Source organism: Schistocerca gregaria, chromosome 6, assembly GCF_023897955.1.
Source record: "Schistocerca gregaria isolate iqSchGreg1 chromosome 6, iqSchGreg1.2, whole genome shotgun sequence".
NCBI classification, from domain to species: Eukaryota; Metazoa; Arthropoda; class Insecta; order Orthoptera; family Acrididae; genus Schistocerca; species Schistocerca gregaria.
The window spans coordinates 320783474-320800605 of NC_064925.1; the positions used below are offsets into that span (position 1 = coordinate 320783474).

At 38.0% G+C, this 17132-nt stretch overlaps 1 protein-coding gene across 9 annotated transcripts in view; it reads right to left on the reverse strand.

The window, feature by feature from the left end:
• LOC126278998 (ral GTPase-activating protein subunit beta) overlaps window positions 1-17132 on the reverse strand; it is a 360574-nt gene that overhangs the window by 98656 nt on the left and 244786 nt on the right. For all 9 annotated transcript variants that reach the window (XM_049979327.1, XM_049979325.1, XM_049979321.1 and 6 more), the window contains one exon: window positions 4640-4835. In XM_049979327.1, the coding sequence (XP_049835284.1) occupies window positions 4640-4835 (196 nt within the window). The remainder of the gene's footprint in view (window positions 1-4639; window positions 4836-17132) is intronic.

Genomic DNA, 17132 nt, shown 5'->3' on the forward strand with positions numbered 1-17132 from the left:
AGAGAACAATTTTCAAATTAGAAGACTGATTTGCGCAAATGAGAAGATTGATGTTAAGGAGGAAGACAATGAAGAAGAATGCAATGAAGACAAGTATGCTGAATTAGTGGCCACCAAACCGAAAGAAGCTGGAAATCTAGATGAAGAACAGACAGATCAATTAGGTAGTTTGTTGTGGAAATACAAAGCTGTGTTTAGAGAGAAACCTGAAAAAGTGCATGTAGACTTAATGTAAAACCTCACAAACCATTTTTTATCAAACCATATGGAGTAAGTGTCAAACACCACAAAAAATTAAGATGATGTAAAAGCCCTCAGGAGGACACATCTTTGTGTGAAGTGCGCGGAGAGCACTAGGTCTCCGAGCTATGTAATACTCTATGTAGCATTCTATTTTTCTTCTTTTTATTTTCGGATGCTACATCTTTTCCTCATCTATAATCCTGTAACGAAGTTATCTCTTACTGAAAACATTATCCATTCTCTGTAGTATAAGTTTTCTGTATGTAATATGACTATTGAATGACATTATTTGAGGAATAATTTGAAAATGTAAACTGTGTACTAAATTTGACTTTCCTACAATATTGATTGACAATTACTGCAGTTACACTCTGTAGAGCATATATTGGTGGGTTCTCCTTTGAGAATTACAGGCATGGTCATAATTTTATGAATTTGTTAGTGAGATGAACAAATGGACAATGGTAAAGATTTACTAAATGGACAAGTTGCACTTTGACAAAGTACATTCGGTGAAAAGTTTGTTATTACAAGATGGTGTGATGATGAGCAGTCTGTGAGTTTGTTTGATATGATAAAAAGTTAAATGAGATCTGGAGGGTCAAATATACTGTACAGTGGAATATATTGAGATATTAATCAAAAAGAAAGGATACATATCAAATTAATTTTTGGTTCATTGACTTTGATCTGCATATAGCTAAATCTTTACAGTTTAGAGATGCTTAATGTTGTGTGATTTTGTTTGTAAATATGGTGATAATATAGGGTAGTATGTGGATGCTTTTGATATAATCATTCCTAATGTGACCTTAATTGTAACCTACACGAGTACCTTGAGTAATGGGTTCATCCCTGTTCCTCCGTAAATAACTGTATCCTAGATCCTTACCTGACCTGGAAGTGAAAATTAAAAAACTGTGACACTAATAGTGGACTGTGCTATTGCAGCATAGAGACTGCCAGAAAAAGAGAGGTTGCAGACACAAGATGGACTGCGCAAAAGGGCTGATGATTGTGAACTGCCAATTCCTTAAGGTGTGCAACGTGAACCAGTGACTGGAGTGACAGCTAAGAAAAGAAAACTTTTTTGATTTTTTTGATTGGGCGTATGTATTTATCAGACATTTATACAAGTAATACTTGTAAGAGTGGCTTGGGGCGCGGGTTCTAATGATACAGCCTTCCCCAAAATTCATATGAAATGTCTGATACCACCTTTTTTATATTCATCCGGATAGTTATCGGACAATTCAGTGCTTCCTAAGGCCTTGTATGTGTGTCTTTACTTATATTATTCTGTCCTATTTGATAAAAAAATTGATATTCATTGCGAAGGTGTGTGGAATGTTTTGGAAGGACGTGCGTTATCATAATTATCGGTGGGTTGTTGTCATTGATAAATTATGTACATATACTAAATTAAGTGACTAATCAAGAAAGTGAAGTAATAAGTCCTTAGCAATAAATAACTAGAGACTGTAGAGATGTTAACATGAAAAATCAATGGTTCTAATTAACAAAATGATAATCTAAAAATCCAGTAACAGAAGGTCTCACTATCTTGAGAAACAGCTTAAAAGTTATTACCAAGTGATGTATTTTCATTTGTTATTTATTTATATGTCTTCCTCTGTAATTAATATTCTTTGTAATTACATTTCTAATTAACTATCCAATTGTTTACTTTTCACAGTTTTCCTATTTCCGGAATTTGAGGCCTTATTTGTGCATTTTATGTATATAATCGGATAAATCATGAGCTCCATACCGCCACTGAATATTAGTAACCAAATCCAAACTGTAATTAATTACGTAACTAAAATAATACGAGAGACATTAAAGTTCAGAATGATTTTCTTATGGAAAACTAAGGATATTACTATAAAAGATTGTCATTGAATATCGTATTTTATACCTTATTCGGCTGTAACATCAGTTTCTTTATGTTTTGTAAATTTTTTTTTTACATGACGAGTGTGCAGTTCGGATGCCAATTAACGTGAATAAATTTTGTGAAGCATGAAAATTTCACATTCATTCATCAATGGACCAGGCAGAGGAAACTTAAGTTAAGTAACATTCAACATGAAGCGTTACAAAGCTCTCCATGCTACTCTATCCTGTGCAAGCTTCTTTATCTCCCAGTGCCTACTGCAGCCTACATTTTTCTGAATCTGCTAAGTGTATTTATCTCTTGGTCTCCCTCTAAGATTTTTACGCTGCACACTGCCCTCCAATACTAAAGTGGGGATCCCCTGATGCCTCAGAACATGTCCTACCAACCGATCCCTTCTTCTAGTCATGTTGTGCCACAAATTTCTCTTCTCCCTAATTCTATCAGTAACTCCTCATTAGATATGTGATCTACCCATCTAATCTTCAGCATTCTTCTGTAGCACCACATTTTGAAAGCTTCTATTCTCTTCTTGTCTAAATTTCTTATCATCCATGTTTCACTTCCATACATGGCTACACTCCATACAAATACTTTCAGAAACGATTTCCTGATGCTTAAATCTGTACTCGATGTTAACAAATTTCTTTTCTTCTTGGCTTCCCTTGCCATTGCCAGTCTACATTTTATATCCTCTCACTTTGACCACCATGAGTTATTTTCCTCCTCAAATAGCAAAACTCATCTATTACTTTAAGTGTCTCATTTCCTAATCTAATTCCCTCAGCATCACTTGATTTAATTAGACTACATTCCATTACCCTTGTTTTGCTTTTGTTGATGTTCATCTTATATCCTCCTTTCAAGACACTGTCCATTCCGTTCAACTGCTCTTCCAGGTCCTTTGTTGTCTCTGACAGAGTTAAAATGTCATAGGCAAACATCAAAGTTTTTATTTGTTCTCCATGGATTTTAATTCCTACTCTGAATTTTTCTTTTGTTTCCTTTACTGCTTTCTCCATATACAGATTGAATAACATCAGGGAAAGGCTACAACCCTGTCTCACTCCCTTCCCAACCACTGCTTCCCTTCCGTGCCCCTTGACTCTTATAACTGCCATCTGGTTTCTATACAAATTGTGGATAGCCTTTTGCACCCTGTATTTTACCCCTGCCACCTTCAGAATTTGAAAGAGAGTATTCCAGTCAACATTGTCAAAAGCTTTCTTTAAGTCTACAAATGCTAAAAGTGTAGGTTTGCCTTTCCTTAATCTATCTTCTAAGATAAGCTGTGAAGTCGGTATTGCCTCACATGTTCCAACATTTCTACGGAATCCATACTGATCTTCCCCGAGGTCAGCTTCTACCAGTTTTTCCATTCGCCTGTAAAGAATTCCTGTTAGTATTTTGCAGCCGTGACTTATTAAACTGATGGTTCGGTAATTTTCACATGTCGACACCTGCTTTCTTTGAGATCGAAATTATTATATTCTTCTTGGAGTTTGAGGGTATTTCACCTGTCTTATACATGATTTCAATCATATGCACAAAATAAAACTAACATCAATTGCATCTGGCTGTCTTTAGCTGCTTCCTCATAGTAGTCCAATGAGGTTCCTTTCCTCAATGTATTACTGGATAACATATATTTAAATTTTATTCTGCAGAAACACTTTTTATTCAGTTGTATTTTTTAAATTTCTATTACATTACTTTAACTTTTTCATCGATTTCAATTTGACAGAGTCTCAGGTCACAACAAAATTCACAAAAAACTGATAAGAAAATCTGAAAGCCTAAAAGAAAGTCTTTAAGAATTAAAAAAGAAACATAAAATATAATGCTTAAATAAGTGTTATCAAAGTTCATTTTCTTCGCCTAGTGTTCACTAAGTGTGGCAGTTTCTTTTGAATGAGCCTGCATTATTAATGACAAACCCCATGAGGTGTTCTAAACTATCGAGTAGTTAAAAGATGCCTAATTTAGAGCATTTATCAGTAAGGTAAAAGCTTAGCGACATGTCTTATTAAAACATAATAAAGTTAATTTTAAATCTGGATACTCTTTCACGATTGTCTAGATACAAAAATTCTGGTCTGAGCTGCTGGAGCCGACTACCATGTGTGCATGAGTTGTGTTTGCTTGTCTGAATGAATGGTGTATGCGTCTCTGTCTTTTTCTGACAAAGGCTGTGGCTGAAAGCTTATGTATAAGTGTCTTTTAATTGTGTATGTCTGCAATTTAACATGTCATCTTTATGGTATGTGGTAATATATCCATTCCTACATTGTTGATACTCTAACGTGGAGTTTCCACTGTTTGATTTAAGCTTAAACCTGTACTGCTTATGACAAGACTGTAACATACATCTTTTTAAATGTCTAATGTTTCGGAAGAGTCAATTTGTATTAATGCTTGCAAGAGGGAAGCATACTTGAGCTTAATACATTATGCTTAATAATCATGACTGATTTCTGTGAGCTATTTATTGGAACTCACCTTGATCATTTCCAAGTGGTTCTTCTAAAAGTGCCAGCACAGTTGAGTTTTCAATAACAAAATAACGGAAATGCTCAATAGCAGCCTCCTGTGACAGCTCTCCACCTGGCCAAGAGTTACAATGTTTCACAAGTGAAACCTCATCCAAAAGAGAAGAGAGAGATTCAGGTCCGCATGGCGATGGGAAGTACCCCACCTGAAACATCCCATTAGACCTAGTTTCAATATTTATTTGCATATTTTTTCAGTAATAACAGAACTAATAATGTAAGCAAATAAATAAAAATGTGAAAGGATAATCATTGTAGTAAACTTGAGAAACACAGTATAAGCTGATAACTGACTTGCTTAAATTTCTGTCTTGGGGATGCATGACTGTAATTAATATTACTGCACATAAATTTCTAAATATGATATTTATTTCAGTTCATCTACATACATGCTCCATGTTGTGAAATTTGAACCTCTAGAATTAGACAGAATTTGAGAATACTATAAGGTAGATATGTGGTTGATCAGCTAAAATAGGATTTTTCATTTGGGAGAAATAGCATTATTCTCAATTATCTACATCTCTCCCACAAAGGCAGAGCCATATTTGATTTAACATCTGAAATAATCTGTTAATTAGGTGAAAAAAATGCAAATCAAAATTGAAGAGAAGTTCATCTAAATACTGATGAGTATAGAATAGAACAGATGAGCGTCTGAGTGTGTACGCTGGAGATCAATTTGATTTATTAGTTTTACGACTGAATTATATAGAAGGTACAGTTGTATTATTTACTACAGGCAAACTCCAAACACTTAGCTCTGGCAGGATCATGTGAAAGAATCATGGCTCAAGCTCAGATAACAGTTGACTGATATAATCAAACCTAACACATAACATGAAATCTCCAATACTGGTGGGTATTAATCACTTCATCTGTAAATAAAATAGAAACTTTGTAAAAAAATCAATCTTTATAGCAAGTGAAAAACCATTTCATTGAGCACAAATTTAACATTTGTGTATTTAAATTAACATAAACATAAATATGCCAATTTTTATAAGTAGTTTGCATATATGTTTACAAAAACTTTTGAAATAATGTTTACACAAACTTTTGTAATATTTAAATGTCAATTTATGTCAGACTGTCTGACCATTCTGCTGAGCATCCATATAAATGATTGACAGCATTGCACTACATATATATTATCTCTATTCTTATTGCTTGCAATTGGTGGGAAGTGTTGTAAGAGGCAGTCACATTCTAGTTGTTTTAGAAAACAGTCATGAAAGAGAGTCTTGTGGAACTTTTTGTGAGAAGTCAGACATGCTTTGTGCAAATGTAACAGCCTCTTAGAACTTTACTGTCTCATGCAAGCAGATGAAATAATATTAATGTGGAAGCTGTATTATCATTGTGGCCAGTCATCTGAGTTATTAAGAATATGGAAGATTAAATGAGTTAACTGGTATTATTTGGTAGTTAGTGAACAACATTGAAATTTACAATCTGGAAATAGTATAATTTCTTCATACAAGCGAGACCTGCAAACACTGTCACATCCCTCACAAGAGACAATGAAGGCAACAACAAAGGAATCACTAAGTATAATTATTTTATCAGTTTAACACCGTGAGCACATCTTTTCAATTTTGTCTATAAATAATGAATATATGTGTAGTGGATGAGACATTGTAGACACTTTATTGAAAGAGGTGTGATACACTTTGCACTGAATAGTTATGTACACAGCAGCACAATTCAAGATGGGCAGGGCTATCTATGGCATACAGTCTCAGTAAGGAATTCTAAAGATACAGGAAATACAGCTCAACAGGTGTAGAACACATCATACAGCTATAAACAGAAGTACAGAATGAAATTTGTATGGCTTTTAAGAGAGTAATATGTGAATATGTACATAAGGGCAAGTCAATAAGTATCTGCAAATTTGCTCTAATTGTCTTTAGGCTGGCTCTACGGCTTTTTAAGTTCACAGGCTGCTAGACAGAACTTTTGTCTTAGCCTGTGGTAAATTGTAGCGTTATCACATCAGTCTGATTTACATTGTTGCAACGTGAAGATGCTCGTACCCCTCTTAGTTTGCACCACAGAGGAAAAGCCTTCTGTAATCGAATTTCTGTGGTCTGAAGATGCAGCAGGACCAACAATTCATAGAGAACTTTCAGCACAATATGGGGCAATGTTTTGTTCCAACTAAATGTTTACCTCTGGATTTAATAGTTCAAAAGTTGCGAAACAAGAGTAAAGTATGAAGAAAGAGTGGGGTCATAGCTACAGGAAGAATTGATGCCTATATTAAAAAAAGTTCATGCCTTGGTTCTGAATAACAAGTGAGTGATTTGATAATGTGGCAATCAATATGCAAATTCAGTCATGGTTCTGCATATGAAATCATACAGAACAGGCTCAATTTTCACAAAGTTTGTATGACATGGATTTGAAAATGACTTGATGAAGAGCACATGCATAACCGTATGAAAACTTGTCAGCCATTACACTAATGATGGTGAAATGTTTTTCAAATGCATCATTATTGAAGATGAAACTCAGAATCATCACTTTGGAGCAGAGAGCAAAAAGACAGAGCATGGAAAGGAAGCAGCCCGAATCTCCATTCAAAAAGAAATTAAAGAGTTTAACTTTAGCAGGAAAAGTGATGCTCATAGTTTTTGGGGCTCATGAGGGTCAGTCCTGGATCATTACCTGGAAAAGGGATCAACAGCAAACAGTGAACATCACAGTGACATGCTGCTAAACAAGCTGCAGCCTGCAATTCGCAATAAACACAGAGGTTGATTATCGAAAGGTGTTCTTTCATTGTATGGCAATGTGTGTCCATATAGCATCACCCACACTATTCCAGCTCTTCAGAGACAGTGTTTTGAGGTGTTGTATCGTCCTGCAAACAGCCCAATATTGCTCTGTCATGTTTCCATCTGTCTGCTCCACTTAAAGTTGGTAAAAGAGACCCCGTCGATTCAGTTCCAGTCAACTGGTAAAGGAAGCGGTGCATATGTGGCCCACTGTGCATACACCAACCTTTTTTCAAAGGGTATTGGAAAGCTTGTGCAATGGTGGATCAAATGCATTAAAAAGCAGGTTGACTAACTTGAAACATATACAAAGCTATAAAAAACTGTGTATCCTTGTAGTAATAAATTATAAAAATTTATTGCCGATACTTACTGACTTACTGTCAAATAAAAAAAGATTGTTCTTTTGTTTGTACTTTTGGTGAGTTATCATGAACATCCTAACACATGTTTCTGAAATATAGCAGAGTTGGCAAATGAAGATCCCTGAATGCGTTGTTGCCAGCTTTCAACTGAAATGCAAACAGCTGTGAAAGCAATAGTCATCTAAGTAGCTGCAACAACACTGAAATGTTACCCTATACATGTATACAAAATCCATTTTACAATAGGTGACACATGAGTTGTTTCAGCAAATTTGGATATTTCATACAATTAGTGGCAATTCATATGTTTCAGGTGTATGTGTACACACACATGGCATAACTGAATCATGTCAAATAGAGAAGTACACATTCCAGTTCATACGTGATACAACAGGTGGTAAAAGGTAGGAAGATTAGGGACTAACATGACATCAACATCAAGTTTCTTAGAGATGGAATGGTTCAAGGACAGTGAAGGACATAAGCCATACCCTTCTATAGGAAGCATCCCGGCTTTTGCGTGGACCGGTTTCGGGAAATCATATAAAACCTGAATCTGTACAGCTAGATATGGATTTAAACTGTCACCCTCTGGAATGCGACTTCTGTTTGCTAATCACTGTGCCACCTCATTCAGTGTACAAGGTGTGATTGGAAAGTTTTAAGAATGGGCTTCTAATTGTACAGTGGTGGTACTTACACGCTACTGTGATGCATCTCCCTCAAAACATTACCCCCTCTGACTGAACTCACTGACTCCAACAGTGTTTCCACTTTTGGAAACATTCCTGAATTTTTTTTTCCTGAAGTGTGTAAAGTGTGTAAAGGATGCTCTCCACATTTGCCTGGATGTCTTCAATTGAGTCAAATTGCTCCCCTTTCAGTAAAAACTTCAGTTTAGGAAACAGGTAGAAGTCCACAGGGGCCAAATCAGGAGAATGTGGCGGTTGTGGATGCACAGGAATTTTGAATTTGGTCAAAAATTCAATGATGGAGAAGGCACAATGAGGCAGAGCATTGTCATGGTGTAGCACCCAACTCCTGTCTTTCCACAATGCAGGCCATTTCTTCTGCACCTTTTCGCACAAACACTCAAGGACACATTTGTAGTATTCCTGGTTAATTGTCTGTCTTCCAGGGATAAATACCAGCAGAATCGAAAAAAATCACCAACATTGTCTTCACCTTCGACCAACTTTGCCATGCTTTTTTCAGTCGTGGTGAACCTAGTGTCTTTCACTGAGAAGATTGCACTTTGGTTTCAGAATCATATCCATATACCCACAATTCATCACCTGTAATTACCCTATTTAACAAATGTGGGTCATTTTTAGTCTGATTAATCAGTTCTCGGCACACTTCAAGTCGGTATTGACTCTGCTCACTTGACAACACTTTTGGAATGAATTTTGCAGACACTCGACACATGTTTAGATCTTCAGTTAAAATTGACTGAACTGCAAATAAAATGAAATTAAGTTCATCAGCCATCTCCCTAATTGTAAGTCTACAAACAGAGTGCACTAAGTCACAAACTTTCACAACTTTTTCAATAATTTTTGAGGTGGAAGGACAGCCAGAACATGGTTCATCTTCAAACGATACATGTCCAATTTTAAATCTGTTGAACCAAACAAAAACACTTGACTGGCTCCTGCAATTATCACCAAAAGCTGTTTTTAATGGTTTGTATGTCTCAGACGCTGATTTCCCAGTTTTAAAACAGAATTTCACACAAACTCGTTGCTTCGTTTTTCGTCCATTTTCCCGCAGACAAAATCCAATAACAAGCCCTAACAGACCCACACTCCACCAGGTGCCACAACAAACTGGATAAATGATATGCAGTTTCCTGTCAGAGAGCGTTCAAGGACAAGGCAATGACTCACTCCCCACCCTCCATGGACCTGCCTGCCAGACCAGTAAGCAGTAGCGGATCCAATCTTAAAACTTTCCAGTCACATCTTGTGGAAGGTGGTGTTAGTTATGGAATTTGAAATGCTCTTTGACACTAAATAATCACATGAATTTTCTTTTCTCCTTCCAAGTGAATTTGTAACAGTTGTCACAAACTAACACTTTTGTTGTCAAATCAATTATTCTATGTAAAAGACATGAAAATGATCGATCTACATCTCAAGCACAATTGAAAGAGGCATCATGAGCTTCAGAAATAGAGGAACAATGGGAACCAAGAGTGGAAATTGTCTAAGTATGCACTGCTCAAGCCCATTCATCTGAAACAGATGAGGAATGGAAAGAAAGACTGGAAAGCTCCCAAGTACACAAGCCTCAAGCCTGTTTGAAACAGTTGAGCAGTGAGAAGCTAGACTGTATACCATTTGAGTATGTGCTGCTCCAGCCAGATGACATTGAATACAAATTCACACCTTTGTGTATTCCATTACAATGCTAATTATGATTACTCTTCATCCAAATGTGGTAATTGGAAAACTGGATAAATTATGCATGTATTACATGCCCTCAAATTTACATATGAAACACCGGGAATGTGCTGTGCTGGTGGATGTTTATTGCCTTCTCCAAATGGAGATAAAAAATTTCTTCAAATTTATTTCATAGGGAAACTCTGATAAACAATTTGATCAATGCTGTCAATTCAAAGCGTGCATTAAATGAGAAATTGCCACTACTTACAAACTTGATTCAATCAACACAATGAATTAATTTGATTGTTCAGAAATGACCTAGACAAATGCTGGCTAATAACTAAAAAGTTGTAGTTAGAGTACACAAAACACCTGTCAACAAGAAAGAAATACTGTACAATGCACCAACAATTAATGAAGTGGTAATCGTTATTGTCTGTGAAGAATTTAACTCATTTGATACAGTTCTTCATTACAGAAATAGTGGTATTCAATGTGTCTCTGAAACTCTTTGCTCATACTATGGATTGCAATGCCTGATGGATATCATTTCAAAATCAAATTGAGAAATCTACAGACAAATAAGGCAACAAATAAGTAAGTCAGTGCCACAAATTACTATTTATATTGATGATGATTTATCAAAATGCTGAAATGTTGGCAATTCTCCCATCAATATAGTGCCAGTATGTACAGCAAAAATTGAAACTGAATTACACTTACATTTAGTTAAAGGAAACCAAGTTGCATTCAGAAGAGTGCATACATTTGAACAAAGCACAGTTAATGGTGATAAAGTGAATTGGGAAAAATGGTCATACTAGAAGCGGCATATAGAGGGAGTCCACAGGGCATGCATGAATACACACATCTTTGGGTTGTCATGATATGACTGCATGTGTATTCAAACAAAAATTGAAATTTTTACAGGATTTCATTGTCAAGCATCAAGTTTTTAGAGAGACATGGATGCATTCCATTTAATGGCAAAATACAGAATTGCCACATGCACACATTTTGATTTGGCTGATTGAACACTACATCAAACTGATCGAGTTATCTCAGCAGAAATACCAGATGTCAACACTGATCCAGACTAATTTGAACCCATCACCAAAAACATGATTCATGATTCCATTTAGCTTACTCCATGTGGCTCACTCAACAACAATTCAACATGCCCGACTGATGAGGAATGCACAATACAACACCCACAAGACTTACTTGCTGTGACTATCAGTGGCAATCCACTCTATAGTTGATGTGGCAGCCAAAGATGTCCAGCATAAGAAGTCACCCTCATTCTATTAACAGCCTTGTGAAAGAAGGGGGAGGACTGGACAGAGGTTCAGGCCACTTTCTTGCCATTGAGGTGGGAAACTGCCCCTAAAGGTGGAATAATCAGCAATGATTAATGGCGTGAAGACGCAGAAGGCAATGGAAACTGCTGAATTAAAGACACATAATGTGTATCCAAAGAACATGTGGCCTGCAACTGAAATAATGTTATGATGATCTCAAGAATGGCAAAAGATTCTGGAATAAAGCCCATTCAGATCTCTGGGAAGGGACAGAGAAGGGGGAGGTGACTATGAGAAAAATATTGAATAAACAATGAAAGGAAATCTGAAAAGGGAAATGTAAAGGTGCAATCTAGACATAGTGCAGGACAGTGGAGTGAAATGGAAAGAAGACAAGAATTTCTGGTCAGATGAGGGTAGGCTAATATTAACAGCAGCAGAAAATGGTACAATGGGAATAGGATTTGTTATGAATGGGAAGGTAGGGCGGAGAGTGAGTTACAGTGAACAGTTCAGTGATAGCGTTATTCTCACCAGAATCGATCATAGTGCAGGTATATATGCCGACATCACAAGCTGAAGATGACGAAATAGAGAAAGTACATGTCGATGATGAAAGGATAATTCAATACACAAAGGTAAATGAAATTTTAATAGTCATGGTGGACTCGAATGCGTCTGCAGGGGAAGGAGTAAAAGTAAGGGTTATGAGAGAATATGGGTGTGGTATTAGAAATAAGAGAGGAGAAAGACTAATTGAGTTCTGCAGTAATTTTCAGCAAATAACAGAGAATACTCTGTTCAAAGATCACAAAAGAAGGAGATATATTTGGAAAAGCCCAGGATATATGTGGAGGTTTCAGTTAGATTATGTCATGCTCAGGAAGATTCTGAAATCAGATACTGGACTGTACATCATACCCAGGAGCAGATATAAACTCAGACCACAATTTAAAAGTGATGAAGAGTAGGCTGAAGTTCTGAAAGACTAGTCAGGAAAAATAAATCTGCAAAGAAGTGGTATACAAAAGTGTTAAGAAATGAAGAGACATGTTTCAAATTCTCAAAGGCTATAGACACTGTGACAAGGAATAGCTCAATAGGCAGTTCAGTTGAAGAGGAAATGACATCTCTAAAAAAGGCAATCATAGAAGCTGAAAAAGAAAACAAAGATACAAAGAAGGTAACTGCAAAGAAACTTTGGGTAACAGAAGAAATACTTCAGCAATCAATGAAGGAAGTAAATACAAAAATGTTCAGAGAAATTAAGGAATAGAGAAACACAAGTCACTTAAGAACGAGGAAGATAGGAAGTGTATGGAAGCTAAAGCAAAACGGCTGTATGAAAAAAAAAAAAAGAAGAGTGAAAGTCAAAACAACCTTTGGTGAAATTAAAAGCATGGGTGGTGACATTAAGAGCACAATGGAAATTCCATTAAAAATGCAGAGGAGAGAGCAGATAGTTGGAACAAGTACACTGAAGGCCTGTATGAAGGAGAAGACTTGCCTGATGTGACAGAAGAAGAAACAGGAGTCACTCTGGAAAAAGCATTCGACAATGTCAAAATTCTGAGGAAAACTGGGCTAAGCTATAGGGAGAGATGAGTAATATACAATATGTACAAGAGTCAAGAGGGAATAATAAGAGTGAAAGACCAAGAACGAAGTGCTTGGATTAAAAAGGGTGTAAGACAAGGATGTAGTCTTTCACCTCCACTGTTCAACTACACATCAAAGAAGCAATGATCGAAATAAAAGAAAGGTTCGAGAGTGGAATTAAAAGTCAAGGTGCAAGGATATCAATGATACGATTTCCTGATGACATTGCTGCCCTGAGTGAAAGTGAAGAAGAGTTACATGATCTGCTGAATGGAATGGACAATCCAATGAGTATAGAATATGGATTTGCTACTTTTCATTACAGATGTGCTGGCCGTGCACCAAGGCATGTTTAGCCACAGGGTGATCCTCATTACCAACAAACACTGTCTGCCTGTGTCCATTCATGCGAATGGACAGTTTGTTGCTGGTCATTCCCACATAGAAAGCTTCACAGTGTAGGCAGGTCAGTTGGTAAATCACTTGAGTGCTTTCACATGTGGCTCTGCCTTTGATCGTTTACACCTTCCGGGTTACAGGACTGGGGTAGGTGGTGGTGGGAGGGTGCATGGGACAGGTTTTACACCGGGGGTGGTTACAAGGGTAGGAGCCAGAGGGTGGTTTGGGGATTTCATAGGGATGAACTAAGAGGTTACGAAGGTTAGGTGGACGGCGGAAAGACACTCTTGGTGGAGTGGGCAGGATTTCATGTAGGATGGATCTCATTTCAGGGCAGGATTTGAGGAAGTCGTATCCCTGCTGGAGAGCCACATTCAGAGTCTGATCCAGTCCCGGAAAGTATCCTGTCACAAGTGGGGCACTTTTGTGATTCTTCTGTGGGAGGTTCTGGGTTTGAGGGGATGAGGAAGTGGCTCTGGTTATTTGCTTCTGTACCAGGTCGGGAGGGTAGTTGCGGGATGCGAAAGCTGTTTTCAGGTTGTTGGTGTAATGGTTCAGGGATTCAGGACTGGAGCAGATTCGTTTGCCACGAAGACCTAGGCTGTAGGGAAGGGACCGTTTGATGTGGAATGGGTGGCAGCTGTCATAATGGAGGTACTGTTGCTTGTTGGTGGGTTTGATGTGGACGGACGTGTGAAGCTGGCCATTGGACAGATGGAGGTCAATGTCAAGGAAAGTGGCATAGGATTTGGAATAGGACCAGGTGAATCTGATGGAAACAAAGGAGTTCAGGTTGGAGAGGAAATTCTGGAGTTGTTCTTCACTGTGAGTCCAGATCATGAAGATGTCATCAATAAATCTGTACCAAACTTTGGGTTGGCAGGCCTGGGTAACCAAGAAGGCTTCCTCTAAGCAACCCATGAATAAGTTGGCATACGAGGGGGCCATCCTTGCACCCATGGTGGTTCCTTTTAATTGTTGGTACGTCTGGCCTTCAAAAGTGAAAAAGTTGTGGGTCAGGATGAAGCTGGCTAAGGTGATGAGGAAAGAGGTTTTAGGTAGGGTGGCAGGTAATAGGCGTGAGAGGAAGTGCTCCATCGCAGCGAGGACACAAACTTGTGTCTGTATATGTATGGATGGATGTGTGTGTGTGTGTGTGTGTGTGTGTGTGTGTGTGTGTGTGTGTGTGTGTGTGTGTGGTGCGGTGGGGGGGGGGGGGGGGGGGGGAGGGGTGCGCGCGCGAATGTATACCTATTCTTTTTTCCCCCTAAGGTAAGTCTTTCCGCTCCCGGGATTGGAATGACTCCTTACCCTCTCCCTTAAAACCCACATCCTTTCGTCTTTCCCTCTCCTTCCCTCTTTCCTGACGAAGCAACCGCCGGTTGCGAAAGCTCGAAATTTTGTGTGTGTGTTGGTGTGTTTATCTATTGTGCCTATCTACCGGCACTTACCAAGCGGGGAAAGCGCCGGTAGACAGGCACAATAAATAAAACACACAAACACACACACAAAATTTCTAGCTTTCGCAACCGACGGTTGCTTCTTCAGGAAAGAGGGAAGGAGAGGGAAAGACGAAAGGATGTGGGTTTTAAGGGAGAGGGTAAGGAGTCATTCCAATCCCGGGAGCGGAAAGACTTACCTTAGGGGGAAAAAAGGATAGGTATATACTCTCTCGCGCGCGCCCCCCCCCCCCCCCCCCCCCCCCCACACACACACACACACACACACACACACACACACACACACACACACAAGTCTGCTTGTGTGTGTGTGTGTGTGTGTGTGTGTGTGTGTGTGTGTGTGTGTGTGTGTGTGTGTGTGTGTGTATACCTATATATACCTATCCATATTCCATGACTTACCAAGCTGGAAAGCGCTGGTATATAGGCACAATAAAAAAACACACAAACACACACACAAAATTTCGAGCTTTCGCAACCCACGGTTGCTTCGTCAGGAAAGAGGGAAGGAGAGGGAAAGATGGAAGGATGTGGGTTTTAAGGGAGAGTGTAATCTAAGTAATCTAACTTCTGCACCATTTCAGTGCAGTAATGTGTTCATTGTAAAGAAGTATTGTAGTAGTTCTATTATATGTTTATTACCTTACAAATAAAAGAACATTTTTTTAAAATTTTAAATTCAGTGCATTAATGTGATCTTAGTAAATGAGTGTAGTAAAATGATCCTTTCATATAGGGTGCACTTACAAAAAGAGAAGACGAAGAAGGGGAGAGAGAGAGAGAGAGAGAGAGAGAGAGAGGGAGAGAGAGAGAGAGAGAGACGATCATTCCACTTGGGACCTGTGGAAGGTACATTAGCTTATTTTTTTTTAGTTGTACATATTTATCTCTCTTTTTTTTTTACATCCTGGAAGACCTCTTCACTACAGATCAATTGGAATGAAAGTACATCTAATCTAATTTGAATGGGAAATGCAGCAGCATCTATCAATTAAATCCACCAATATCAACAGGGATGCTACAGTGGTAGCAATGAAACAGCATGGCTCATTATATTGTTTCCAATCAAAGAATGACATCCAACAGTTGTTTATTTGGCAATACACCTTGAAAGTGGACAGTGCATGTACCCCACAAGAGAAAATGTATGCACAATATCATTGTTACTACCTCCAACAATGTTAACTGAATTTTTCTCATATCTACTATGGCTCTGCTTTCCTATGAATTGCTAACATACTACACATAGAATGCATCAGCGAACAAGTTTCAGTGTCGCAAACAAAGTAAAGCAGTTGCAGAACATCTCAGTTTACATTCAATCGACATGCTAGGGCATCTGTACAGCATTCACTCACACAATGTAAAATATTTTTACATGTAACTACTGTTGACATATGTAGGTAAACTGATATCCTTCCAAGAACTGAACACAGTAGACTGTCAGGTATGTGCCACTTCTCTTGGCCAAGAATTAAATCTGCTTGAAAATGAGGCACACTGGGACATTTCACTCACTGATGGATCAAATACTGATTACCCAAAGCAAACACACATTACTTGCAATGATATTGAAAACATACTTTCCACCCAGTCCAAAAGATCTTTGGGAATAGTACAAAGACTGCACGAATGAAGACATCCTACATTGTTTGCATGCTATGGATCAAAATCTGGATATTCAGTTAACAAAATGTTTACAATGAGGTGCAGGGCATTTCAAAAAACAATTTTAGATATTGGGAATGGGAAAATGGTAATCAATGAACTCGGACAATGTTCACATTTCCAACCAACTTTTGTAAAATCACAGGAACACAGACAAAATGATGCATTCAGTTTTCCAAAGTATCCCACACGATTACAAACCTCATGAGTGACTCAGTGCATACATTAGCAGCCATAAACAATGTTGTCAATACCATCAAATTCAGCATTCAAAACAAAATATCAGGTTGTGTGTCAATGTACCAGTTGATTGATACCATAATGAATCAACAGGAAGCTGTCAGTTACTCAACTGAATTCTTGAATTCACATGATTTGCCAACAAATGACCACAATCTGACTAGGCAAGAGCACAGTTGATTACCCAGTGGCAGAACATGCTTCTGAGCACAACAAGCTCAATGTCAATAGCTGCCTC